At 35.9% G+C, this 27,415-nt stretch overlaps 1 protein-coding gene across 5 annotated transcripts in view; it reads right to left on the bottom strand.

Moving 5' to 3' along the window:
• The window catches only part of LOC142345599 (uncharacterized), a 306,540-nt gene that overhangs the window by 27,542 nt on the left and 251,583 nt on the right, over window positions 1-27,415 (bottom strand). For all 5 annotated transcript variants that reach the window (XM_075397728.1, XM_075397730.1, XM_075397731.1 and 2 more), the window contains 10 exons: window positions 26,614-26,889; window positions 24,535-24,822; window positions 23,364-23,642; window positions 22,714-22,871; window positions 17,428-17,551; window positions 14,196-14,363; window positions 6,971-7,081; window positions 6,045-6,344; window positions 5,316-5,591; window positions 4,536-4,902 (listed from right to left, as the gene is read on the bottom strand). In XM_075397728.1, coding sequence (XP_075253843.1) covers window positions 4,536-4,902; window positions 5,316-5,591; window positions 6,045-6,344; window positions 6,971-7,081; window positions 14,196-14,363; window positions 17,428-17,551; window positions 22,714-22,871; window positions 23,364-23,642; window positions 24,535-24,822; window positions 26,614-26,889 — 2,347 coding nt within the window. The remainder of the gene's footprint in view (window positions 1-4,535; window positions 4,903-5,315; window positions 5,592-6,044; window positions 6,345-6,970; window positions 7,082-14,195; window positions 14,364-17,427; window positions 17,552-22,713; window positions 22,872-23,363; window positions 23,643-24,534; window positions 24,823-26,613; window positions 26,890-27,415) is intronic.

Below are 27,415 nucleotides of genomic sequence, written 5' to 3'. Positions count from 1 at the left end.
CCAACCAATTCCACATGAACGAGTGCTACTAAATTTGTTCGAGAGCAATCAGAAAGTTTTGTGCCAATTCAAGATTATAGCAATTAACAAATTGCACTCAAACGAGAGGTGGGATACTCACACGATTAAGAGTTACAAGAACCAGGAAATCAATATAGAAATTTTTTTGTTTAAGATTCTTTGGTGAGCTGCGCGGAAGTTAGCGGCTTAAATTCTGAAAGAAAGCAAAACAGATAACGTAGAAATATAAATCAAGCGAGAAAAAGTGAATTGAACAGTCAATTCACTCAAAAGCGATTATTCTAGAACAGAACGGATCAGCACTAAAAAGACATAGACGTTTATAATAAATGCTTCAAAATAAATACACGGTTCGATAGCAATAAAAAATAGCAAAACGTGTAAATAAGTTAGTTAAATCGTGGAAAGGGCTTAGATTTCGTAACGAGTATTCATGGATAAATGCCTATCATTTTGAGCTTTAAATTAGCCTCAAAGTTTGTTGCCAAAATTTATTAGCAGTAAATTTAAACCAATTTCAAAGACTTAATTATTCTTGTGAAAAGTTTTATGGGTAAAAGTTTCACCACTTATTGTCTTCCTAATCAACTAATAGTATCAGGAGGGAAGTTTCAAAGTTCTCATATTAATCACCAATCAGCGTTTCTTTCATTTCGGTAATTAGATATTGTAATTATGGGAATGAGTGACCTGGAAATGAGTCACTTATAGTGTGGAACCTAGTGACTTATGCCGTAGAAACGAGTGGCGAAGGATTGTGCCAGGTTTTCACGATAGTGCTTTGTGAAATTTGGGGGCACATAAAACAACTTTTGAAGAAAATTTGACATAAATTAGCTTGGTGTTACTGGTTTCCACACACGCTTATAACTCTAATCGTAAAACATGTGTCGAGAAAAACCTGACAAAATCGAGTACGTATACTCGATTTTTCAGAAATTGGCCACTTAATGTGGAAAAACAACACATAAAACAGTGATTGAAAAGATCCATATTGAGAAATCCATAATGAATAAAAAATATTCTATTTAATAAATATGGCCAACTAAACATCTATCAGCCTAAAAATTGATAAGGAGTTCAACTCTGTCATTATGACGAAATTTTCATCTGTTTATCTTGTTTTTCCTGACAGAAATTCTCATTGAGCGGAACATAATTTAATCAATGACGGCGTTTAAAATCTTTCAAAACAATTGATATAGATTGCTATGTCACATGAACTCTCTGATGCAGGTTAGATAACAGTTTAGGATAGGTGGGTGGCTACAAAATACTGACAAATAAAACTAGGTGTCCCGAATTTTTACCCCTATTTGTTTGAAATCAAAATATCACCCATCTATCATTTACCCCGATATTAATCGTTCCGACCCCTCTTGAGGGGGGAACTATATACACAAATGGTTCTTTTTGTTCAGACAATTTCCACCGATCGATATAATCATTGAAGAGAGTTCTGTGGTACCATTAAAAGCCCGTCCAGCGTAGAATATAGACCTAAAAAAATTTTCTGGAAGTTCAATTTCTAGAGCGAGTTATCGATGTTTCAATTTTTGTGAATATTAGACCGATTTGCTTTATTTTTATTCACATTTTCCGAAACTTTTTGCCTAAAATTTCGTCAATTTTGCTAAAATATCCAAAAATTCTTAACAATAGTACTGTCTATTTAATTTTATTAAGTCAAAATAGTGTTAACTATTTTGATTTAATTTCTTGGCTAAATATATCAAAATTCAGCCTATTTGATCAAAAATTGGCCGAAATAAGCTTCTTTAGTCGCCCAAAATTGCCCGAAACAGCTTAAATTTGCCAACAGTACACACCCAAAAACAACTAACACAATCGTTGCTAACTACAAAGGGAGCTAGTTCTACTTTCACTTCCATTGAGAGTAGATGGAAAATAAAAGTTTGCCATTTTCTGCTATTTTTACTCTATGATTACAAAAAACGCAGCATTTATTTTTAAATCTTTTAACTAAAAAAGTATCTAGACCTATAACCATCGAAAAAAATGAGTGTTCTTAATGGACTAATAGCAATAGCAAGGCTGGCTTTGGTCCCATTTTTGACTGTTACAATCCAAAAAATTTCGGATTTTGATCAGTCGGTCTTTTTTTAAAAAAAATTTGATCTTTTTTATGTTAATTAAAGAATAAATCAAATCAAATTGTCGATGGGTCCAATTGGCTTCCTGAGCAGTTCCAGATTAAAGTATCTCATTTCTTTAATCGAAACATTGTGGTCGTTCTGACTTTTAAAAAGTTTGATTTTTAAATAAACAATGGCTTATTGAATTTTGCCACTATTTTTCTCTTAGTTTGGTCAACTTGTAGCTTCGTGTTAGCAGAAAAAGAAAGCTTCTTCTTCCTCCTCTTTCTGCTGAATTAAAATCTAATCCTTTTTGCGGTTTTAAGCGTTAAATTATGGTTTTCTGGCTTCGCTACTATTAGATATCACATTTTTTTATTTTTAGGCATTGGCCCATTTTTCACGGTTTTTTTTTCGTTTTGTCACATTATCACGTTATTGACAGCTGAAATATTACGTAATTGGCGTTCACAAAGATGCACAATTGAACATATAGAGGTCTTAAAGGCATATATTATAGTTTTTAACAGTCGTTATTACTTTTTCTTCTTAGTCGTATGAAATTTCCTGTATAATGACATGTCTCATTGGCTTTTTATGGAGGTAACATTTTTATGGAGGTAAAATGAGCCTACATTTTCATTTAAAGATTTGTTACCTAGTATCGTTTATTACCAGTCGAATATGAAATTATTGTTGAAGGAAGATGCAACTGTACAAAATTTAATGTTTTCAAAGATTTCGTTAAATTACTGACTTTGACACAGGTTTTTCCGCAAAAAAGTAAACTAATTTTTAACTTTTGTCTATATTTGAGGTTCGTTTTGTAGACTTAAGACATATGTCTGAATGACAACAGGTCTCAAGCGATTGATTTGGACGAATAACTGAACCTATTTAATTATTTCATTTTTTAGCTAATGGCTTTCGTGACTGTTTATAATTGTTTACAATATAATTGTTTGAAAATACAAAAGTATTACTTAATTTTGCTCTACTTCCCTCTTTTTATTGTCAACCTGTTACCTATTTTCATTAATGAGAGGTTGCATACCACATTGACGAGGAAGTCTCAATTGAACATATTTATAGAGGAAAAATCTGGCTTTACGCCTTCGACAGCGTGTTCTCGAAAGTTTCAATTGAGTTTTTGTTTGTTGTCTCCGTTTGTTGTTCTTTTTGTAACCGCAGAGAAAAAATAATGACAGGTCTTAATGTCCTCATTTTGAGGCGTTTGTGATCATAAACATGTCGGATGTTTTCAATTGCTATCTAATGGTTTTCATTATTTTGAAATTAATTGTTTTTAGAAATATAAGCCAATTTGTTTACTTTGCTGTTTTTTGTCTAATTGTCACCGAGCCTTATTATATGTTCTTCTTTTTGTAACCGCATAAAAAATGACAGGTCTTAATACCCTCCTTTTGAGGCGTATGTGATCATAGACATGTTGGACGGTTTCAATTGCTATCTAATTGTTTTCACTACTTTGAAAATGATTTTTTTAAGAACATGAGCCAATGTTAACTTTGCTATTTTTTGATGTTTTTTAATCTTATTGTCACTGAGCCTTATTATGGAGTGGTCCCATATCTTTTCTAGTGAAGTAAAAATTAGTTTGTTTAGTTTCAGACGCTTTAATGGCCTTGTTTTTATTTTTTTTTTAAAATAGACACAAAGATTTGGATGTAATTAATGTTTGTTGTTATTGTTGTTTGATTTTGTTTTTCTTCTTGAATTGCGTTCTTAATGATGGCTGATCTTATCAATCTAGTGCAGCATTTTTTTTTTACTCCACTGAGTTATTTGAAATGGAGGCAACCTTTTTGTTCATGCACAGTTTTTTTTGAAAAACACATGAATTTTTGGGGGTTTTCCCTGTGTTCCTCATTTGGTAGACATTTACGCCAAAAATGCGGATGAGCGGGGTCGGAATTTTATGGGCGAAAACACATTACCGAGCTTCCTTGTCCTATATTTACTTGTCCAGTAATTGGTACTATTGTAATTGGTAGTACTAGAAGGTATTAATAAAACTACAAGAATCAGCACAATATTATGGCGATTTCCTTATATTTGCATATAAACCGATACAGAACATCAGAATCGGAAAAATTGCATGACCGTTCATTTTTATAAGACCTTGTATAATTGTGGGGATGATTTTTTTGAAATGATGTATTATTTATATTTATACATACACCCAAATTAGGTCTATCTTGCAAAATTTACCAGACAGGCAAGTTGAAGTCTGCTCAGAAAAAGCAACAATTAAAAAAAACAATTAAAAGCAGACCAGTTTTCTGTAGTCCAGTAGCAAAATTAGTGCTTAATTCGCTTAAAAACTTGTACCTTGTTTTGATGGCGGAATAGGTTCAAAATTGTTACCAAGTTCTTGAGAAGTTAAAAACTACCCACCCATTGCACACGGTGTAGCCAACGCCACTCGTCTCCAGTGGCTTGTTGTCATCACAGGTGATTTGAGTCTTCGATGCAAGAGTAGTCGAACAACCTTCTTCATCGCTGAAATCCCCACAGTCATTGTTACCATCGCAAACCAACGTCAACGAAATACATCCCCCAGTTGCGGAGAAAATCCCAAAATAGGGCGACGAAGGGGAGGCTACTGGGGTGTTATTGTGGCAGGCAAATGAACCCGAAGAGCAGACACCACATGCTTTTGATTCGTCACTTCCGTCGGGACAGTCGTTCACGCCGTTGCACTCCTCAGAGACACTTGCCACGCTGTATGTGTTCGTTCCGTCATCACACGTTTTAGTTGACACTGAAAACAGTTATGGTGAATAATAAAATGGAACTCCGCCCTTAATAAGGGGGGGGGGGCAGTAACGGTGTAAAAATATTATTTTTACACCCTTTTCCCCAGTTATTTTTGGGCAATAATCCTCGGCCCGGGTACTTTCCTGCACTGTTTTCAACACCAATCGTAGACAGTCTTTCAAAATCGACTCCGGCTGATATACAAGCCACCAAAATCATTGCCAACTTGTTGTTTTATAGATTTAAGATAATAAACACAACACAACACCATTGTATAGCCAGATGTGATTGAATGCTGAGACTAGATACCAAAATTTGGTCACAAAATAGCAGACCATCAACATTTTTTAATGTTTGCGAAAAGTTTCACAAAAACAGGTGATTTTGCCATTCGAGGAAAACTTCTAAACCACTTACAAGTCGCAGCATTCAATGATTTTGGAGTGGTCGATGGACTGCCGTCACACATGGCAGTTACTATAACTGCATACGTCTCTCCAGCCACTAAGTTACTGATGGTTACGGTGGTGGGGAGTACAGCTGCAGAGGTGTCTGGGATTGACGTGTCTCCATTAGAGTCTGCGGGGGTGAAAGTGATGTTGAATTTAGTAGCAGATCCAGTGTTCACATTCAGAGTCAGTCTTACTGTCGTCTCTGTTGGGTTACCCGCAGATGCCACTGTCACGTCCGGGGCTGAAAAATTTCACTTATTTAAAATACTTTTCTTCGAACATTAGACTCGGGTCGAGTTTTGATCGAGTGTACCTTATGTGGATAATTGTGCCAGATTTTTCTGCTGAAAAAAATTTTTCAGCGACTGTCAGCGCATTTCTTACATATTTTTCGAAAAAATCTCGACCCGGGTAAAATTAAAATTGTTTAAATAGTGTTGATTTGACAATGTACCGAATAACTGTTTCATGGTTTAAAACATTGGCTTCACTAGATACTATATACTAGATACTGGCTTTTCGAGTTTCTCAAAACAACAAAGTTTTGACCGCACTAACCATAACACTCACCAGTAGCAAAAGACGTGATTTATAATAAATGGTCTGGTGATAATATGGCCATGAAGATCGGGTGAGCAAAATATAATAGATGCTAAATGTGTTCGGGCGGGGGGGGGGGGGTTCTAGATCTTACCTAAACACTCTGTGAAATCATAAGTTGTGTCCGATTCCTGCGTAGTTCCCGAGTCGTCAGAACAGGTCGCTTTCGCTTTGAAGTCATAATAACATCCAGCTACGAAGCTAGTGTAGGTCACAGCGTTCAGGCCTGCTCCAGTGGTCTTTGTATCTGTGTGGTTGTTGCAGTTATTCTGTGACGTCACGGCAACTATGTAGATGTTAGAGAAACGACCAGACGCAACAGCTAAGGAATCGACTACGAAATTTGATGGTGTATTTGAGAATGGGAAATTGTGAGCATTGACAACGTCGGGGACTAAAATATTTGACGGTTATTAACGGGGCAAAACACGCATTCAGTCACACTTTTTAATTGAATGCGAAATTAAATCACCAAAGAGACAACAAAATATCTTTTTAAAGCTTCAACAATCACGCAGATTCATTCACTCTTAGTGAGCATATAGGGTTACAGAATTCCAATTACCCTAAACATACCATAATGGGGGGGGGGGGCTACACACGGAAAGACCTCAAATCTGCCCGAAAAAAACTGGTAATTGAATTTGACTATGATGCCAATTTAATGAGATGACAATTGTACCAATTCTTACATGTTTTACATGACAGAATACTCACTTTTAAAGAAGAAAGAGCGTGCGTGATTATAATTATGTGTCAAGCTCCAAATTTATTTGATAATTAGAAACTTTGAACTACCCTGGCTTTTACGCGCTAAGTGTAAGAAGGCTGAGAGAAACAACGTTATGTAAATTCTATATAAGATGAGCTTGACATAGCTCAACAAGAAGCTCTACTAGTTCAACGTATACTTGACTAGAGATATGAAGCCTTGATGAACAAGAAAGAACATATGAGAATGGGTTAAGAGATACCCAAATTCGCTTTAAATTAGCATATTTAAATAAAAAGGTGACTCACTTGTGCACTGTGTTTTTCCAGTTGCAGTTTCTGTTGTTCCGGGAGTGGTTCCACAATAGGCAGTCGCACTCAATGTGTAGCTACATCCTCTCTCCAGGCCAGACAGGTACCCTGAACAAATTTTAATTGATTTCCTTTCACCAAGGTAAAAATATGTCTAGATCATATATGATTTGTTAAAATTAATACAAAGATCATATATCATTTGCTTAATTTCGATACTACACTGTATAACTCTCACGAAAAACATGAGATCAAGCCTGAGAGAGTGGTGCAAAAGTACAATCTTTGCGTAACTGAGCATATTCTCGAGTGTCTTTTTTTCGCCGAAAATCGTGTGGCAATACAGGATTTTTTGTGTAATACACAAGACAAAAATTCACAAGATAATTATCCGATTTCAAAATAGGATCCACAAAAAATTCAAATATGGACAGTACAGAATCAAATTTCATCCAAATATTTCTGGCATGAAATCATAAATACATCATTTCGTTCACCTAAAACTCATATTTTACACCCCTATGAAGAGATATAAGCTTGTAATGGCAAGTCAAAACTCTAAGTAGGCTATAAAAACATAAACAGTGTAAAAAGGACAAAATACTTGGTTCCACCCCTTAATCGATGCAGAATTTGTTCCTGAATAGAAAGGAAGCTTTACTACAAACTTAATTGTGGAAACAGTTAATATGAGGCGTCGAAACATGACATTGAGCTTATTGAAAGAACAAATAGGTTGCAAAGTTTCGGAGTTCGTCTTGGACAGAACAAACTTGAGCAGTGTAAGTAGGAGTGAAAATGAGCTATTATTTGCTAAACAAAAGTGAAAAGCTTTGTAAAATCATTAAGTTGTCAGAAAGACAAAGAACGAAGTACGGAGTTTATTGTAGGCAGCCATTCTAACTCAATTGCACCACAAAAAAGAAATAAAGGACTTTGCAAAAGTCAAGAGTAGTTTGGGTTCTGAATTCCTCCCAAAAAGCTAAAAATTGGACTCCTTAAAGCCCCATTCGTAAGAAAATTAATTGTGTATTCCATGTAAGTAACGGTACGTTGGGGGATACTAATTGGCGGTTTTCAGGAAAGCTATAGCGGGTAATTTATTCAACAAAAAAATTGCAAAATAAACGGGAAAAACAAAAAGCGCGCTTTCAAGAACTTGTTGGCCATCTTTTGATTTTCTCCAACAAAAAAGTATTTGTTTGCAAACTTAAGATTAACATCAGCGGGGCTAAAAAACGAAGCATGACGAAACAAATTTTTATGACAAACTTCATGCTGGAATACCCAAAACTAGCTGTATGTGGGAAAGTAGATTGAACAAATGATTTTTTACTGGGCATGATTGGAGCAAAGATTTTCTGACACCAATAAAACCTGCTGCTTTCATTGTGTATTTTTGCACTTCTCTGGGTTTTATGTAGTAAAGCCAAACGAGCTAGAAGCCATGGCAATATTAAGTAAAGCAACATTTAGGCTGTTCAGAAACGTGCATGAGGAATTGAATTTAAAAATGAAGCTGTTTTGAACTTTTGTTTGTTCTTTTATACAGTAGTAGTTTTGGATCACAAGCAGGGAGGCAACTATTGGAAGCGTTCATTGGAGTAATAATTCAGGAGTGATTTTGGTTTTCATAAATGTTTCGGTCTAAAACTTTGGAAATAATGCAAATAATCGTTGCAGTTCTTATTTTCAAATTGTCAGTCAGTCAATGTAATCATGTGAAGTTTGGGAAATTTATAGGACCTACTTGAAACCTGAACTAGGACAAAGTAACATTACTGTTCTTTTGGGTACACTTAGAGTGGAATAAATATAGTCAAGAACAAGCAGGAGTTAAGCTCTTGGAAGTTTAAAAGTTCAAAAAGTTTGAAAACTGAATTTTTAGAAATAATGAGTTATGAACTAAGTTCAATAATTGAGGTACAGAGAAAAGACAAACTACTTTTAGGAACTCTATGAGAAGCAATTGACTTGAACAAAAGAACACAAGGCCTGTTTTGAAAAAAAATTCTGATAGAGCGAAAGTGAAATATTATAAAATTAAGTGTCCGAAGATTCACGACCACCCGAAAGTCCTTCATAACCTACTTCCTTTCGAATGACTTCCCTGAAATTTTAACTGGCATATTCCTGGGAAAATGGGAAACGCAACATGAGACGAAGCAAGCTTTTTTCCGTAACCCAAAGCTGTTCAGCTTCGTTGCAAACAAAAAACATACAAACAAAAAAACAACAAAAAACGTTCAGAACAAACAAAAAAAATACCTGGAACCATTTATGCACTTCCATGAAGGAAACAACACTTTTATCAGAGTTATACTGTTCTTTCTACACGCAACTTAAACTTGAAAATTTCTATTAATTTATTTTCAATTTCAGAGTGATAACGCTGATGATTATTCTATGAGGAAATGGAGTACGAACATCTAAGTTTTCACGGACTTTTTCTATTATTCTAGTCATAAGGAAAGATATTGAAAATTGTTTCAAAAGCAGAAGGTGCTCCCTCCTCAAAAACATTTACGCAAGATAAGTTGCATATTGTGACTGAAATTGACGTCCAACATTGAAACTATACGTTAGGTCAAAATAATCTAAAGAAAAGACACGTTACCTATTGCTTATGAAAACTGATAAAGTTGAGTACCCTTAAGCACAAAAAAAACGATCAGAGAGAAGCTTGCGAGGATGAGGAACAATAGTTTATTAGTCAACTTTGAGAGAGATAGAGAACGCTCGAGTGGAAGTTAATTCCCAAGTGAGAGAATCTTGTAATTATCTAGTTAGTTATTTGTAAGACTGCAAAGCTGATCAAAAAAATTGCTAATTGAGAAGAGTATACGATTCTCGCCAGTAACTTAGCTACTGGAGCGGCAAAACTTATTGTAGTTATTTTGGCTAAAAGTCAATTGCATCAGTTTTGAACAGTTGCGAATAGATTGATCCAACTGGTTTGAATTAGTGATGACCATTAGTTAACTTTCATAGAAAACATTCTTCTGGATTGTTGAAGCTATTCAATTACTTGTTTCTGGCTATAACTTTATTAGTTGCTGTTATTACAACTCTTGAATGTTAATTCAATTATCCGGAGTTAAGATTTCAAACAGCCGAGAGAGCATCATTGTTGGGAACAACACAGTACACTACCAACAACAAGACGGACCACCAAACAAATCTTTTGGAAGATTTTTATAGAGTTTTAGGCGCTAGTCGTTCCCTAGCTAGAAGCCTTCCAACGAAAAATATACATAATTCTACATTAATCACTAATGCATTAGGATTTAACAACAAATGATTACTTTCCATGATAACAAAAGATTGATAGGCAAATTCATAAATGACTTTTTCGTTATTATTTTTGTGAGCACAGAGGAGTAGGGGTCATATAGTACCGAAACTCTCTTGAGCTCAAAATGATAGAATATTGTCAGAAGTAAAGAGTGGTATCCTGAGAATGTTCTCGTTTTAAAGTCAAAAACTCAAACAGCTATAAATAGGTATGAAGCAAACATTGGAGGAAGACTTTGGCCTGACAAATGATTTGCGTTTCAAAAAAATTAAATAATGAAATGAGGTTTTTTAAAATTTTTTCTGCATAATAGTTGCAACCAAGAATTTTTGTTAATTAATTCTTTGAAACGCATCATTTTCCAGCTTGAGTTTTCTTCCAGACTTTGGTTCAGATACATTCAATCACATAGTGGAGTGGGTTTAATGAGGAAACGGAAGCACTAAAGTTGCGCAGACAATATTCTCAAGAATAGGTTGACAGAAGCCACACTCAGTAAAAGTCTGGAGAATCAGCGTGCAGAAATTTGGCGAGCATTAAGTTGAATAAAATAGCGCATAATTGATTAAAAACCGGCTTTTCACGATTTTAAAAGAGTTTTTGTTAAAGCCTATTCGTATAGGTTTCAGCAAAAGATTTTCTCTGCAGCCTGGCACCCATAAAAGAAGTCAACATCTCAATTCCTTGGCCATAATTAATTGTCTCTTGAACAAAAATTTGAATTTTTTATTCTTTCTGATCAAGACAGTGCGTGATTTAGCATAAAAGTTCGAAACAACAGCAAATGACACTGGTAATCGAAGAAGTCCCAAAAAAACTGTTACCCGCTTAGTTAATAATTTCTATGACCTTGAAAGACTTTGAAACTGATGCGCAACTCAAATTTAATGTTTATTGCGCTCAGTTAACACGACCACGTTGTATTTCTCAGCAATCCTCCGAAAATGACCTTCGCTCCATGAATTTATAATTCATCAGGAGCTTTACTGATCTGTAGATATAGAGTTCAGTAGAGCTATAATGCAGCTGTTCATATCGATGTCCGTTGATCAGAGTTTTTATCTATTCTCTTTCTCTCTCTCTCTCTCTCTCTCTCTCTCTCTCATTCTCTCTCTCTCTCTCTCTCTCTCTCTCTTCCACTCTCTCTCCCTCTCTCTCTCTCTCTCTCTCTCTCTCTCTCTCTCGCTTTCTCTCTCTCTCTCTCTCTCTCTCTCTCTCTCGCTCTCCCTCCCTCTCTCTCTCTCTCTCTCTCTCTCTCTCTCTCTTTGACGAGAGAAGTATAATCACTAGGTTTGAAATGAATAAATGGGGAAAAAGGTGCATAAGACGAGGGGGTAAATAGGATCAGATTGGTAAAGAGAGAAGGGCTGTAAAGAGCTCAAAATTTCTCGGGACGAATAATGACCTTTTTGCTTTGTAAAAAACCTTTATATCTAATATAAACTACAAACCACATAAGCACTCTGACAAATCATGCCAACGTTTAAAAAGAGATGTCATTGTTCGAAAGAAAGAAGTCAAACTTCAAATCACGAATGAAAAAAAAAATCTTTAACCTTCTTCAACTGAAAAACCTGTAGAATACCAAAAATACCAAAGAGTCGTAAGAAACAGACAAACGAAGCCAATAATTGCTTCAAACTTCATTCGAAAGCTTTTAAACGCAATACCACTTTGTTGGCTCGTAAAATCTACGAACCCCGGACCGACGTTTGCAGTGGGCCAAGTAGAAAAAGATTAGAGTCGGCGGTCTAATATTTTCCCAATTGTCAAAAAATGTTGGTGTTGAAAAAAGTGCTCGAAAGTTTCATAAGGTTCGCCAAACAGGCGCATATAGCCGCTAAATTGGAGGGAAATAAGCTTATTTCTAAGACAGTTTAGCATATACTCCAAGAAAATTTGATAACTTAATGCTATAGGCATTGATATGTTAAATCTTAATGCCAGTCGTTATCCGATTTCCTTCGAATTCAGCTTTTGACCTCAAACATAGTTCCTTAAAGTTGTTGAATGAAATCAAAATTCAATAAAAAAACAGTGATTGACGAAAATCTGAAGTCAAACGAGAAAGTCAACAATGTCTTAAAATTAAAAGAAGTAAAAGCGATGAAAAAGCATATCAAGATTAGTACTGCTTAACAATCCAAAGCAAAACTAAAAATCCTTGAACCTGACCAGCCGGACTTATTGAACCCAGACACAACACGGGCCCTTACGGCTGCACGGGGCCCTTACGGCTGAACGATCTGCAGGGGTGTGGTTTAGAGGGGGGCTGATGTGACGTGGGGGGGGGGGGGTGTTACGGGAGGGTCAACCTCTAAGAACCGCACTTCACGCCATAAGCATACGTCTTCAAAACAGTTTGTGTTAATCGCATAACTTGGAGACTGGTGAGCTGAAGGGGCTCTAAGAGCACTTAATGCTCTCTGTGCGCTGCCTGTTTATACTGTTTTGAGGACGAAAAGTCAAATGGGTCAGACAAAAATCGATCAAGCAAAAATTGCTACAAGCGTTGTTTGAGAGCAATTAAAAATTATTATAAGTTTCAAAAAGACTAATGTCTTCAAAACCAATTTCATGCAGCTAAAATCTAACCATTAATAATCAGCGTACACAAAGCTTTCAAAGAAGTTCTAATGACTGCAAAAAGTCCAAAAATGCGAAAATGTCAAAATTTTAAAGAAAACTTCATTAAATATACCTTAAGGAACAGACATTGAAATGAAATAATATGCCTCATAAACTCTTGTCAACGACGATATAAAACTCATTCTGTAAACAACTCAAAAACAGCAACGGATTTGAGCTCAAAACAACCTTCCCAGCAATTTCAGTACAATCAGCACTTAGAAAGCTAGTAAATCTTTGGATTGAATTAAAATTGAGCAACTAGATAATAGCAATTTGAGTAGATAACGTTGGTATTAAAAATTATTCTTCGAAAGTTTATTTCAAGTTTTCTAATCCCCATTAAGAGATTAAATTAAGGGGCATAATAGATGAAGGGGCGTAAAAATTGAACCATGTCAGTTTATCTGCCATTATAGTAAAAGCTCACACCAAAGACGCTGCAAATACTTTCAACAAGTGGTATATCTACGTAGACTTCGTATGATCGTATGACTCGTATGTAGTAGAGTAGATACTACGTATGACCAATTTAACTAAGCAAACGTTAAATTTGTATAATATCCCTCATAAAGGTTGTCCTGAATGGGGCAACATCTTTTTTGCTCCTGACAACTGCATCTCTTTGATATCTCAATATCTTTTGTAGCGAAAAGACGAGCAGAGAAAAATACAAACTGGGCCGTGAAATTGCCATAGGATGAGAATTAGAGAATTAATTTCTCAAAAGACAACTAAAACAGCTTCAATTTAGCAAACCATTTTCAGCGCAAGTCCGAATTATTCTTTTTCTTAAAAAAGTAAGCCAAAACCGGATTCGTTGCGAAAAACGTTTTTGACAGAAATGGGCTATCTTTTTTAGCACGGAATGCATTAATTTAGTAAGATAATTTTTTCATGCAAGCAGTCACTACCAGTAGTATATAGCATTAGAATGGCGTGGGAAAAAACCACCATGAGCTCTGTAATGAAACATATATTCTAGACTTTTGGTTGCTCTTATTTGGTTGCGACTTCTTGTCAGATGTTTTCGGGAAAGAGTAACTCTCAGGTTTTTGGCGGTAGTTTAATCATCAGCAAATTCATGCTTTTCTGAGTTCACAAGGTCATTGGGAACAAGCTCTATAATAGCCCCGCAGTTGTCTCGTGGCTATTAAGTGAGTGGTGGTGGGGGTGGTGGTGGTGGTGGTGGTGGTGGTGGTGGTGGGGGGGGGGGGGGGGTGTTAAAAGTTACTTATAAGGAAATATAGTGGTGCCGAATCCCGAAACAGAACAAACCCAAATTTTCAGTCAACTAACCAGCAGTGGCTGGGTTAGTGAGATTCACTTTGACGTCTGCCAATGATGGACAGGATGCAGCAACTTCGATGTAGTCGTAGGATCCAGTGATAATAAGGCCAGAGAAATTTAGTGACAGCGCCTCCACCCCTGACCAGGTCAAAGATGTGAAGTCAACTTGAGCGGGAGCTGAAATCAAGATCTGGGTGTCCGATCAAAAACTTTTTACGGTTTGAAGTTTTCATACATGATTTCATGCTGAGTATGTCCCGTTTTTTAGTAAAATCATTCTACGGAACCAAATACGTATTACGTGATCTTTCCAAAAAGTACTCTGAAAACTAAACTGTCTATATTTTGACATGATCATAGAATGGACAAGCGTAATAGTCGCTTGTTTTACACTGGTTCAGTGCTGAAATACTATAACAGTATTTCAGAGATCCAGTTTTCCATATGTGAATCTTACGTGAGAATTAAGAATTCATAGGCCAGAGAATTCAGAACTGAAGCGTTCGCGAAACTCAACAATTCATGCTCGGAAAAAATGTACGTATAAGTTCTCTTAGCATTGTCAATCGCTAATATTAGTTACCATTAATATTAGTTTTAGGGTCGAAACATTAGAAAAAGGATAGTTTAGTTTGAAAATAACTGAGTAGCCGATAAAAAATTGGGAAGTCATTTTGGAGGCGCATTGTTCAATTTGTCGCAGAAACTATACGCGAACCAAAACAACAGCTATTTTTCAGATGATAAAAGTCAATAAAACTAATGGTGAAAAATCGGTTCGTTTTAAAAATCTGTCACTCATCTGTGATAGCAATATAAGAAGCTGAGGGGCCTTTGTTTTATGAAAAAAACTACCTCGCTTTTGCACCAAAACATTATTCTTATAACCTTAGTCATAAGGTTATGAATAAAATATTATTCATAAACTTAGTCAAAAAACAATTTTCATCAATTTTTAGACTTCACTTTTATTTGTTTTTAATCAAGTTTTACATCAATTGATAAAATAAATGTAAAATGACATCAATTTTTATTTATCAACTTGCAGTGTTTAATTAGCTTTTGATAGAATTTTCACTTTCAAAAAAGTTGGAGAAAATGATCTGCAAAATTTTGCCGAGACCTAAAATTCTAAATCTAAGTTCTAGACCTCTTCAAACTCAAATTTCAGTCTGTAACCTGTAGAATCTTCACCCACAAAGACACTCACAAAATCTAATTCCATGTGTTTTCCCCACTAGCTATTGTCTGATAATTATTTGCAGAGTGCCTTTCAGTAGAAAACTAATTTTCGGTAGGCGAAAACTTCGATAATATATTAAAAAAAATGAAATCTTTGTTGTTCATCAGTTAATTGACCGATTTTGAATTGAGTAAATTGCTCTCCCTTTGTTCTCCGCTAATATATTTTTTAAATGATTTTAATGCTGTGTTGTGAACGCTTTATCAAAACTTCCTAGTTTGGAAACAAAGATTTTTTCACCAATTTTTTTGAGAACCGACCAATAAATAGAATGTTTGAGAAGTCGATCCGTTTTTCTTATTTGTCTACATGGCCTAAAGCAATTGAAGAACTATTTCTAATGCCTCATTTTACACGGCCCGGCTTTGTTTCAATTCGGTTTAGCCTCATCTCAACTTTGCCTCGTGCACCAATCAATTCGTTTACACAAATGTAGTTTTCTAACTGATGTCTGACCATTTTCTCTCCTCTGTTTCCGCCAACTAAATCTCTGGGCGTAAGACAGCGATCTAACCATCTGGATTGGGTCCTATCAATGAATCATGTTAATTTCATCGAATCTCATCAATGATTATGCCATGTTCCATTACCATTTTATACTGTTCATAAAAAATCATAGAAAATAAGTTGATTTTATTGTAAGATTTTCTGGATCAGACTACTGTTTTCCGGCTCGCGAATATCGGCAAGTCGCGCCTTAGGTTATATTTTTTGCAACCCCCCCCCCCCCCCCCCCCCCTCCAAAAAAATGAACTCGAATCTATTATTGAAGAGCAGGATATTGTACCTTTACGCTATACTACTCTTCTAGTGTATATTTTACGTATATCGGAAATGAGCAGCACGTAACGCGTGCAAACTAGTCAATAGAAAACATTTCTATGACAATACATTTTTGCATCATTAAAATTTCGGGTTTTATTTAATTTAGCGTAAAACATCGATGCAATTTTGTTTATGAGTTAAAATGATCCATTGATGAAGCCAATGGTAACGAAACTGGCCCCCTTTACCCCAGGAAAAAAAATCAATCCATAAAATGGAACTTTCCGGGCTGAAATTCTAGCCCCACTATATCTCAGTAATCTCGTTGCTTGTCCTTTCAAGCTGTAAACATGAAATTCGCCTACTAATTATCGAGCATGAACACTCAGACTAAAACAGAACTCGGAAAAAATTTCCTATCTATTAATAGAATGAACTCTGATTGGACAAAAATGTAAATCAAAAGGTGGTGGTCAAGCAAGCCGATAGGCAAGCCAGCCGAATTTTGAAAATGAGGACAAGTTCGCAGAAAAATTTTAGGATACCAGTATTTTATGTTGCACCTGGCGGGCCGGTGGGCGCGCTTCGCCCGCGTCGCGGCTTCGCCGCGATAACCAGCCCGCGGTTTCCGGATTACATCCCACAGCGGATGAGAGGCATGGCCATGGACAGCGGTCCACTGAGGCCCGTACCCACTAGATGTCTAAAAGTTGACGTATTTTTGTTTCTTTGGTGCATTGGAATACATTATGCACTATAATACTACGCGCAGTATTTATTGTAACGGCTAACAATGTATTATTTCTGATAGATTGCATAACTATTACATAACTTTCGGCTTGCTTTTCTGTCGGCTTGCTTTTACTTCGGCTTCCTTTGCGTTCGCCAAATCAAAAGTATAAACAAATCTATTGAACGAACTATTATTCATTGTAGAATTTATTCTTGAAAAACTCAGCACTATTCATCAACCTTAGAACTTAAAAGTTTCTCTTTTTTGCAGAATACCGGACACTTGCGAACCTAAACACTTAGAAAAATATTTATAAAAGTGGAAACATAAAAATCACGTTTGAAACTGAAACTTTAGAAGGTTCCCTGCTAGGATATCGATATTCGAGAGTTACCATGCTAATTTTTTATGTAACATGTATATAACGGATAATTAAATTCTTTCTTACTAATTTCACAGCCTATAAAAGGGGGAAACAATTCAATTTCGTTTTCACTTACTAGTACACTGTGACGTAATTGTATCCGGCAATCCGACCACTCCGTTGTAAGAGGGTGTAGCTGTGAAGTCGTATTTCGTTCCAGGGGTCAGCGAGTCTATTACCCACGTCTGAGGCGTGGTGCCCTGAAGACAGCGAATGAATATAGGAAAGCATAAATATAGGATTATAGGGTCTGTTCTGTCCCCTGTCCCAGATTAGTATGGGCATCCGGTAAGATCTTTGCAATAGATGGGATATAATAAACACAGCCGGTAGATTGCCGGAATAGCTGCAAAATAGTCTTGCGTGCAGGAGAACACAGATGGCAACAGAGGCAAAAATGAGTGAAAAAAGTAAAAAACCTAAGAAAAAAACGTTCAGCAAAAAATGGATAAACATTGTTCAATTTTACTCAGTAGAAGCCTTTTTATTAGGGAAAATTATTACACATATGAGTTCGTTGACCTTGAAACAATTCAAATTAAACTTAAGTTCTAAAGTGTAAAAGTAATTTTAGAGTGAAGGAAATCACGTATGATACAAATCTAATCAAGCAAATGCTTTTAAAGCTCTTGCTAGAGCGATTAAGACAGTGAGAAAAAGAGGTCATTGGAGCGGCTTGACTTTTTCAGCACTGCTGTGTGAACAAATGAACAGAAAAAAAAGATTTGGCAAGATTAAGACGAAATGAAATCATCTTCTCGGAAAAACTAAATTTATCAAGGAAAAATCAGAAAAAAGACATTGAAAAGGCAAGAAAACGAAAAACAGGAAAAATATAATTTTAAACCAAAACTAACCTCCAGAAATCCTTTTAATCTTAAAAATCACAAACTTTGTATTATTAAATTCAGCAGATTCTCGGAACTGCATTTTTATAAGAGAAATCATCAGCAAACAATATAAACGTGAAAGAAATGATTCATCAAAGTAGAGCAAAAAGCAGAAATTTACGTTTAACAGAAATTACTTGTAATTTATCAGAGATTTCTGCAACAAACGATAAGATTCAACAATGTAGAAAGAGGAGGTTACGGTATTAATCTTGGAAAACAGTTTAAAAAAGGCACACTGAACTCTTGCCACAAAAATATCACGAAATCGCTGAAATTGCTACTATTAAACACACCCGGCAGATTACCAATAAAAAACCGCCGTTGATTCCCATAACCAAGATTTGTATTGAAAGAAGAGAAAAAACTAATGAAAACTAATGTCATTTCGAAGCTAAACATACTCCTACTTCGCAGTGAGACGACACAGGGGCTAGTATCCATAACAAAAAGCATCAGAGATGGTAACTAAGAATAAAGTTCGAGTAACGGGCATTTAAATTGGCCTTTATGGGATTATGCCCTTTCCATTTCTGATTTCATTTTGACAATGACTCTGTTCATTTTGAATTTCTTTGCTGAGCAACTGTTGTCTAAAAACGCTTTTAGCACAAGAGATAAGAATGAAACCAGTCTCGAAAAGTCTTTTTTACGCAAAATAATGTGAATTAAAAAAGCGAAAAAATTTTGGTACGAATAAAAAACAATAGGAGCGCTATCATAGCCTTGTGAGAAGCTGAGGCTATTAAATAGCAGACCTGTAGCATAAAAAACGAGCAGATCAAAAACAATGCCATATAAACGGCAGACAGTTAAATGTAATCGCACCTTTATCAAAAAATTTTTCTTCAGAAAATTAAATTCAAGCAAAATAAATGTGCTAAATTGCCAAACAAGGCTAAAACGCTTAGCTGTGTGCACCAATCTATTGCAAAAGTTGTTGAACGTCAAAAAATTTTGAACTCAATTTAAAGCATGAACCAAAAAAATAAACCAGTTTTACTACACCTCAAAGAAAAAAAATTAGCTCTCGGATCACCAACGTAAGCAACAATTTAACAAAAACATCCATATTCATTCAAAAACAATACAAAAACAATCAAAATGCTGTGTTATTTAATTCAGCAGATTCTTGAAACTGCATTATTATAAGAGAAATCATCAGCAAACGATATAAACGTGAAAGAAATGAAAAAAAAATCAGAAATCTTGAAATCCAGAAATCCTTTTTCAGCACTGCCGTGTGAACAAATGAACAGCAAAAAAAGAGCGTCAGACGACAAAACAAAAAACATAGCCGGAAAACTCTGGAACAAACTCAAAGCTGCGGAGTTTCCGGAAGAAACAGTCAATTTTTACTTGGTTGAAGAACTACTCAAGCAAATTGAATTTCAATAGCCTTACACGAAAAGTATTTGGTCAAAGAAAATTATCAACAAAATTAATATGAAGGGGCTCGCAAGTGAACATTATGGAAGCCGAAACCCCAACCACTAGTTATGATTAGAAGAAAACAACGGTTCTCGGATTTGCTGAAATGTATTACAAAATAAACAAATTTTATTACACCTCAAAGAAAAAAATAGCACAGGATCACCAACATAAGCAACAATTTAACAAAAACATCAATACTCATTCAAAAACAATACAAAATTGACAGATCTTTAAGGTATTAAGTAGTACCCAGAAACTTCTGAACCTTAAAATTGCAACATCATGTTCTATATTTCTAAACATTTTCTGATAAAGTTAAATTTTAGGCAAAATCTTTTACGACAAAAATCTGACAAACACAAAGCAAGCTAGCCGGGCTAAAAATTGTCTAAAAATAACTGGTGGAAAATTCAGACCTCGGCAGTTTACTCTGCAACTCAATGGCCACATTAACTAATGGCCACTCATTGGACAAATCATAAGGCGTATAACCAGCATAGAAAAGAAATTGAATTTAAAAATATTGAAAATGAAATCCAGGACAAAAATTGCAAAAATTTGAAAGAATGAAAAACAGAAAATATAACAATTTCTCGATTAAAAGCTTGCCTAAAAAAGCTTTGGCAAGACAAAATGAAATCATCTTCTCGGAAAAACTAAATTTATCAGGGAAAAATCAGAAGAAAGACATTGAAAAAGCAAGAAAACGAAAAACAGGAAAAATATAATTTTAAACCAAAACTAACCTCGAGAAATGCTTTTAATCTTAAAAATCACAAACTTTGTATTATTAAATTCAGCAGATTCTCGGAACTGCATTTTTATAAGAGAAATCATCAGCAAACAATATAAACGTGGAAGAAATGAAAAAAAACAGAAATCCTGAAATCTTTCTTTGAAATTCATCAAAGTAGAGCAAAAAGCAGAAATTTACGTTTAACAGAAATTACTTGTAATTTATCAGAGATTTCTGGAACAAACGATAAGATTCAACAATGTAGAAAGAGGAGGTTACGGTATTAATCTTGGAAAACAGTTTAAAAAAGGCACACTGAACTCTTGCCACAAAAATATCACGAAATCGCTGAAATTGCTACTATTAAACACACCCGGCAGATTACCAATAAAAAACCGCCGTTGATTCCCATAACCAAGATTTGTATTGAAAGAAGAGAAAAAACTAATGAAAACTAATGTCATTTCGAAGCTAAACATACTCCTACTTCGCAGTGAGACGACACAGGGGCTAGTATCCATACCAAAAAGCATCACTAATGGCCACTCAATGGACAAAACATAAAGCGTATAACCAGCATAGAAAAGAAATTGAGTTTAAAAATTTTGAAATTAAAATCTAGGACAAAAATTGCAAAAGTTTTAAATGTGACATCAAAGCTTGGCTAAAAAAAACTTTGGCAAGACGAAATGAAATCATCTTCTCGGAAAACCTAAATTTATCAGGGAAAAATCAGAAGAAAGACATTGAAAAATCAAGAAAACGAAAAATAGGAAAAATATAATTTTAAAGCAAAACTAACCTCGAGAAATGCTTTTGATCTTTAAATCACAAATTTTATATTATTAAATTCAGCAGATTCTCGGAACTGCATTATTATAAAAGAAATCATCAGCAAACACTATAAACGTGAACGAAATGAAAACAAATCAGAAATCCTGAAATCTTTCTTTGAAATTCATCAACGTAGAGCCAAAAACAGAAGTGTATTTAATTAATTTATCAGATATTTCTGCAACAAACGATAAGATTCCAAAATGTAGAAACAGGAGGTTACGGCATTAATCTTGGAAAACAATTTAAAAAAGGCACATTGAACTCTTGCCACAAAATTATCACGAAATCGCTGAAATTGCTACTATTAAACACACTCGGCAGATTGCCAATAAAAAACCGCCGTTGATTCCCATAACCAAGATTTTTATTGAAAGAAGAGAAAAATTAATGAAAAAACGATTTTTTTTACACAAACAATGTTAAAGTGCGAACTATTTTGATGTCATTTCGAAGCTGAACATACTCCTACTTCGCAGTGAGACAACACAGGGGCTAGTATCCATACCAAAAAGCATCAGAGATGGTAACTAAGAATAAAGTTCGAGTAACGGGCATTTAAATTGGGCTTTATGGGATTATGCCCTTTCCATTTCTGATTCCATTTTGAAAATGACTCTGTTCATTTTGAATTTCTGTGCTGAACAACTGCTGTCTAAAAACGTTTTTAGCACAGGAAAAAAGAATGAACTAGCCTCAAAAAGTCTATTTTTTACGCAAAGTATTGTGAATTAAGGTGAAGCGAAAAAATTTTGGTACGACGAATAAAAAAAAAATAGGAGCGCTATCATAGCCTGGTGAGAAGCTGAGGCTATTAAATAGCAGACCTGTAGCATAAAAAACGAGCAGATCAAAAACAATGCCATATAAACGGCAGGCAGTTAAATGTAATCGCACCTTTATCGAAGAATTTTTCTCCAGAAAAATAAATTCAAGCAAAAGAAATGTGCTAAATGGCCAAAAAGGCTAAAACGCTTAGCTGTGTGCACCAATGTATTGCAAAAGTTGTTGAACGTCAAAAAATTTTGAACTCAATTTAACGCATGAACCAAAAATTCTCACTCATCAGAAATTAGTTTGCGCATCGAGCTTTTTTGATCACTTTCGCTTGTTAGTCAAAACGCCTCCTGAACGTACTTCGGTTCAAAAAACCCTTTAGAAAACCAAAACTACTTTTAGGAGAAAAACCGAGATATTCTCCTCCCGATTAACAAAACTTTTATGTTTAACTAGGCGGCGTGAACAAAGGGATCGTGCACTTTTAATGCTAGCAATGGCCAAATAATAGTAAGGCCTAATAAGAGGAATACGGTGTGCCCGGAGGAAAAGATCCAATAATATTAGAAGTTTTAGTCAAATTTTACACCCATAATTTACGCAGAGATTAGGAGGTGGTTCTTAGAAGTAGATTATGTGTTAGGTCTGGACCCTAATAGGTTCCAGACCATTCACTGGAACCACAACTAACGGTGACGGGTGCGGTGACAGGCGTGAGTGGTGCCCCAGAGGTGGGTTTGTAGTCTATAGTCCAGGAGTCCACTGGGCTGCCAGTGGGTAAAGTGTCCAGAGTCAACGTCACACTTGTGTCATTCTGGGACGAGATAGAAATGGAGGCATTCTCGGGTGCTGCAAAAGTGAGCAATCTTCCAATGAGAACAACAAAAAATGGAATATTTCGTAAACAATATTATCATTAACACAGCAGGAACATAGCCGAAACAGCTGCGAAATACACAAAGCGCCTTGGAATATAGATAGCAACAGGTATTAAACTGAATTGACGCAATTGTCAATGAAATCTATAAAAACTACTAAAACTGCACGCCCGAAGCCTTTATTAGGCCGTCATTAACTTTACTCCCGAAGTGTGTTCGTAACATTTACAGCCTTCATTAAGCAGTTGTCCTTTATTAAAAACAATTCACGCAACCTAAAGTGACCTTAAAAAAGACATAGTTAAAATAAAAGCAAGAACAAAACCACTATTTTGAGCATGCGGCGGAAAAAACTGTAAAGCAAAAAAAAAGTGTCAGACAAAAAGCACCGCAAAAACTGAGACTTCAGTCAAGAGTTCAATCTAAAAACTCAGCCTAGAGCTTTGCAGCAATAATAAAATACCTGTTTGTTGGGTAACAGGTGCAGGGTCACTACAAATTCCACTCGGAGTTGTAGTTGCGTCACACTGAATACAAGCTTGTATCTGGAATGTGTAACTTGTCGAGTCATCTAAACTCGGGAACACGAAGGGTGACGTCACGTTGCTATGAGTCAAATAATTGGCGTCTGACGACCTCTTGATTTGGTATGTGTCAACTGTAGGTGAGTTTGTATCCCACGTCAGCGTGACTGAATCTCTGGTGGGTGATGTTGCTGCGAAGTTTGAGGGACTTGCAGGCTCTAAACAAGTTTATTTTGTTCACCACGGAATGTAATTAAAATTTTTCTGAACAAGTTCTACACGATTTTAGTAACTTTTCGTTTCACTATTCGAAATCACTATGACATAACAAAATATGGCATGCGCTCTTGGGTGTTGGAAACAATATGTACCCGAAGAGCTAGGAGAGGGGGCACAAACGGAAAATATTGCGATTTTAATTACATTCCCTGATGAGCAAAATCGTAAACATAACCGACTAACGTCGGGCGAATTGCTCTCGAACGACCCGCATGCGGTTGGCTTTGCCAGTAGCTAGCCACGGGGGGAGGGGGTTCACCGGGGGTCTGATGGGTGGTGAGGCAACAGTTGGCTCGGGAGGGGCAACAGTGGGGTGGGGGGGGGGGGTCTTCCTACTTCGGTCGCAAAAATTGCTCCTAAACAGCTCTTGGAGATGGTTTCAATATTAGCTAGTTTCAGCTTCGGAACCCTAGCCTCATTACGCTAGATATGACTGGAGGGGGGAAGAGGAATCAAAATCCAAAAGTGACTTTTAGACCTTGAATTTATGTTTTAAGAGCAGCAACAAGTTCTTAGAAAAAGTGTTAGAAAAAAATCTGAATGCTGTTATTGAAAAGTTTTCGTCAACATACACTTAGAGACTGGACATGCTCTAGAACTACACAGCAGATTAGTCATCTCGAGCTTTTCTAATGACCACAAAGAGGGATAAGTCCCGAAACAGATTTTGCCCGAAAGAGGGATAAGTCCGAAAGAGATTTTGCCCGAAAGAGGGATAAGTCCGAAATAGAGTAGTCTCAGATTAAGGCACACAATAATGCTGATCATTTGATTTTTTTTCAGATTCTCTGCATGTAATGCAAGCTCATAAACTAAGAATAGATCCCTTACTCGTGCAATAGACTGCTGACGGTGCAGACGCGGAGTTTTGTCCGAAACAGCTGGTCTGGAAAGCGATGTTGTAAGCACAGCCAGGTTCAAGAGAAGAGAACTCAAGATAGGTTCCATTGCTGTAGACAGTCGCAGTCTCAGTGTTAGTACAGAGAGGGTCAGTAGAGGAAGCAGTTGCCTCTATCTTCTGCCAGGAAGACCCATCTAATGTACCCAGGGTGCCTATTCTGAACCCAGTTGTCGTCTCCGTAGATTGGACCAGGTCTGCTAGCTTGATTATATCGGATGCTAAAAAGTACAAATTACATCTGGTGTAGATGTTAACCATTTCAACTATCTGAAATTTCAAGCAAAACAATATTGTTCAAAAAAATCCCCCCGAACACAATGAATACGGGCTGGTCCCCCCCCCCCCATAGCAGGACAAGTCCTGACGTACAATTCAAAGAATTTTCATTGACTAAACAGAAAATTAGACCTAGAACGGACTATGAATGAATTGGGAAAACCATTTAGAAAAAAAAAACCGATCCAAAAAATTGAAAAAAAAAACACAAAAATCAAAGTGAAATTGCAGCATGTGAAGAAAAAAACACTAGCCAGAAAGCGAATTTTTGTTCAAACACTGTTTTCTTACTCTACTTTAAATTTAGAGCGCAAAAATTTCATGCCGCAAAACCACTCGCTTTTTCGATTCACTTCCTGTTTCGGCGTGACAAAAATCACTACTCCAAGTTGACTTCAAAAATCATGAAAATGTGTGAACAGATCTTAAAAACATAGCCGGAAGAATTCCGGAAACGACTCGAAGTGAAAATCCATTTAAACGCCATCCAACTACTCATCAAACAAAACGTGCCTTCACTAATTTATGATTATCTTGAAACAAAATCAAGAAACAAAAAAGTAAAAACAATAAAATCAAATCTGTTAAAATATAAAATAAAAAATCTGATCAAATTTTGTTATAAATTGAGATCCCGAAAAAACTATCTCTGCCAAAATAACTTCATCAAAACAACTAGTACTTAAAAAAACCACTGATGTGAGTTTTGAAAAAATACTTCAGGCTAAATTATGAAAAAAAAGCTCTTAAAAACAAATTTCACCGAAAAATTGGAAGTTACTAAATTTTTTAATATTTCAAAAAACATATAAATCCAAAGAGAAATTCCCTTTCAGCCAATAGGGTATCCAGATGCTCGCAGAACAATAGGCAAGTCATAATAGGCAAAGAAACTTCGCTAAAAAAGAAAAAAAACGAAAAACCGCAAAAAATTAAGAAAAATAGTTCCAATTTTCGCCATTTTTTGTCATATTTCTCAACAAAAAAATGATTCTTACCCACAAAACTGTAACCAGTTGTTATCATAAATTTAGTCAAGTAGAAGGAGTTTCTTCAATACCCGTTTGGGCCATTAAAACAAAATAATCGTCAAAAAAACACAAAAATTAGCCCGAAAATCAGCAAAATACATAAAAAACCTCCGAATTATCATAAAATTCATATGAATTTCCAGAAACCTTCAAACCACTACCGAAACCAGCCTAAAATTAAAACAAAATCATAACCAAACCTCTTAACCAAAATAAATAAAAAAACTGCCTTAAAATGCCACACGTGAACAAAAAAATTTCGCTCGCTTAGAGAAAATTTTTTCACACATCAATTTTTCGCTCTCTCAAAAACAGCGGTATGAACAAAAACCACTCTCTTTTCGCTCCGTTCTTCACTTTTGTTCAGCACCAAAATCACTCCAAATTTTTTCACCAGTTTCATTTCCCGCTTCAAAATTCACTCCAATAAAATTGATTAAAAAAAAGGACTTCTCCAATACTCCTCTTCAAGTCGTAAAAAAGACAGCGCCCCAATACAATTAAAATTTTTTGAATTGTAAAAAAATTTAGGAGCGCTATAATAGCCACCTGGAATTGAGGACGCGGCTATTAATAAACTAATGAAAAACAGTTGTCGTCTCAAAGCAGATCAGACTTAAGAAAAGATAACAAAACAAGATCTCAAAAATTTCTTGTATTTCCACGGCAAACGTTCCCTTGGATATAAAACATTTGTCTTACCTGTGTACTTGACCTCCGAGTTCGTCACACTAACACATTCAACATCGCCACCTGTCACTTTGGAGCTGACCGTAACTGTATGTTCTGTGCAAGGCGTCAGTGAATCGAATTGGTGAGTCTTGTCGGTTCCCGCTTTGGTCGCAGGTGTCGGAACCCCTCCAGTCGGCAGGATCTCAAGGATCCAGTTGTCCGGGTTAACGTCTGGACTGAGGGCGTATGAGATGTTCATGGAATCTTTAAGAACTGTGTCAAAAGTAATGGAAGCAGGTCCAGGCGCTGAAATTTGAACACAAAATCGTAAAGTTTGAATACCTGGATGTCAGTTATAACTTTGAACCAGCTCAATTTGTGCAATTTTATCGTAGTTTTTGGTATTTGAGGGCCATTTTTATCCATTATAACAACAGCCTGTATACATAAACGGAAGGTGTGTTCAAAGATTTCAGTCTGCTGAGCTTTTTTTGTTATTAAAATATTAAAATCTTTTGATGCCTTGAGAAGTTACCTCAGAATCTATCACAAAACTGACCTCTGACAAACTTTTCTCAGACGGAAATCACCTCTGATCAAAATTTCCTTGGACCAAAATGACCTATCAGACCAAACTAAACCACAATGAACTCTAAACCGACCATATTTTGACTATTCCCCAGACCGGTGGTTCCAGAGGTCATTTCGGTCAAGAACTTTGACATGAGATTGCGATGACTGTTTAAAACACCATATTTTGCGTCTGATTCAAAGAATACATCAGTAAGCCCAGGTCACCGATCATGCAACTTTTCTTGATTTCATACTAGGT

The sequence above is a fragment of the Convolutriloba macropyga genome, chromosome 9, assembly GCF_964194025.1.
Source record: "Convolutriloba macropyga chromosome 9, txConMacr16.3, whole genome shotgun sequence".
Lineage (NCBI taxonomy): Eukaryota > Metazoa > Xenacoelomorpha > Acoela > Convolutidae > Convolutriloba > Convolutriloba macropyga.
This window is presented reverse-complemented; position numbering and strand designations above follow the sequence as displayed.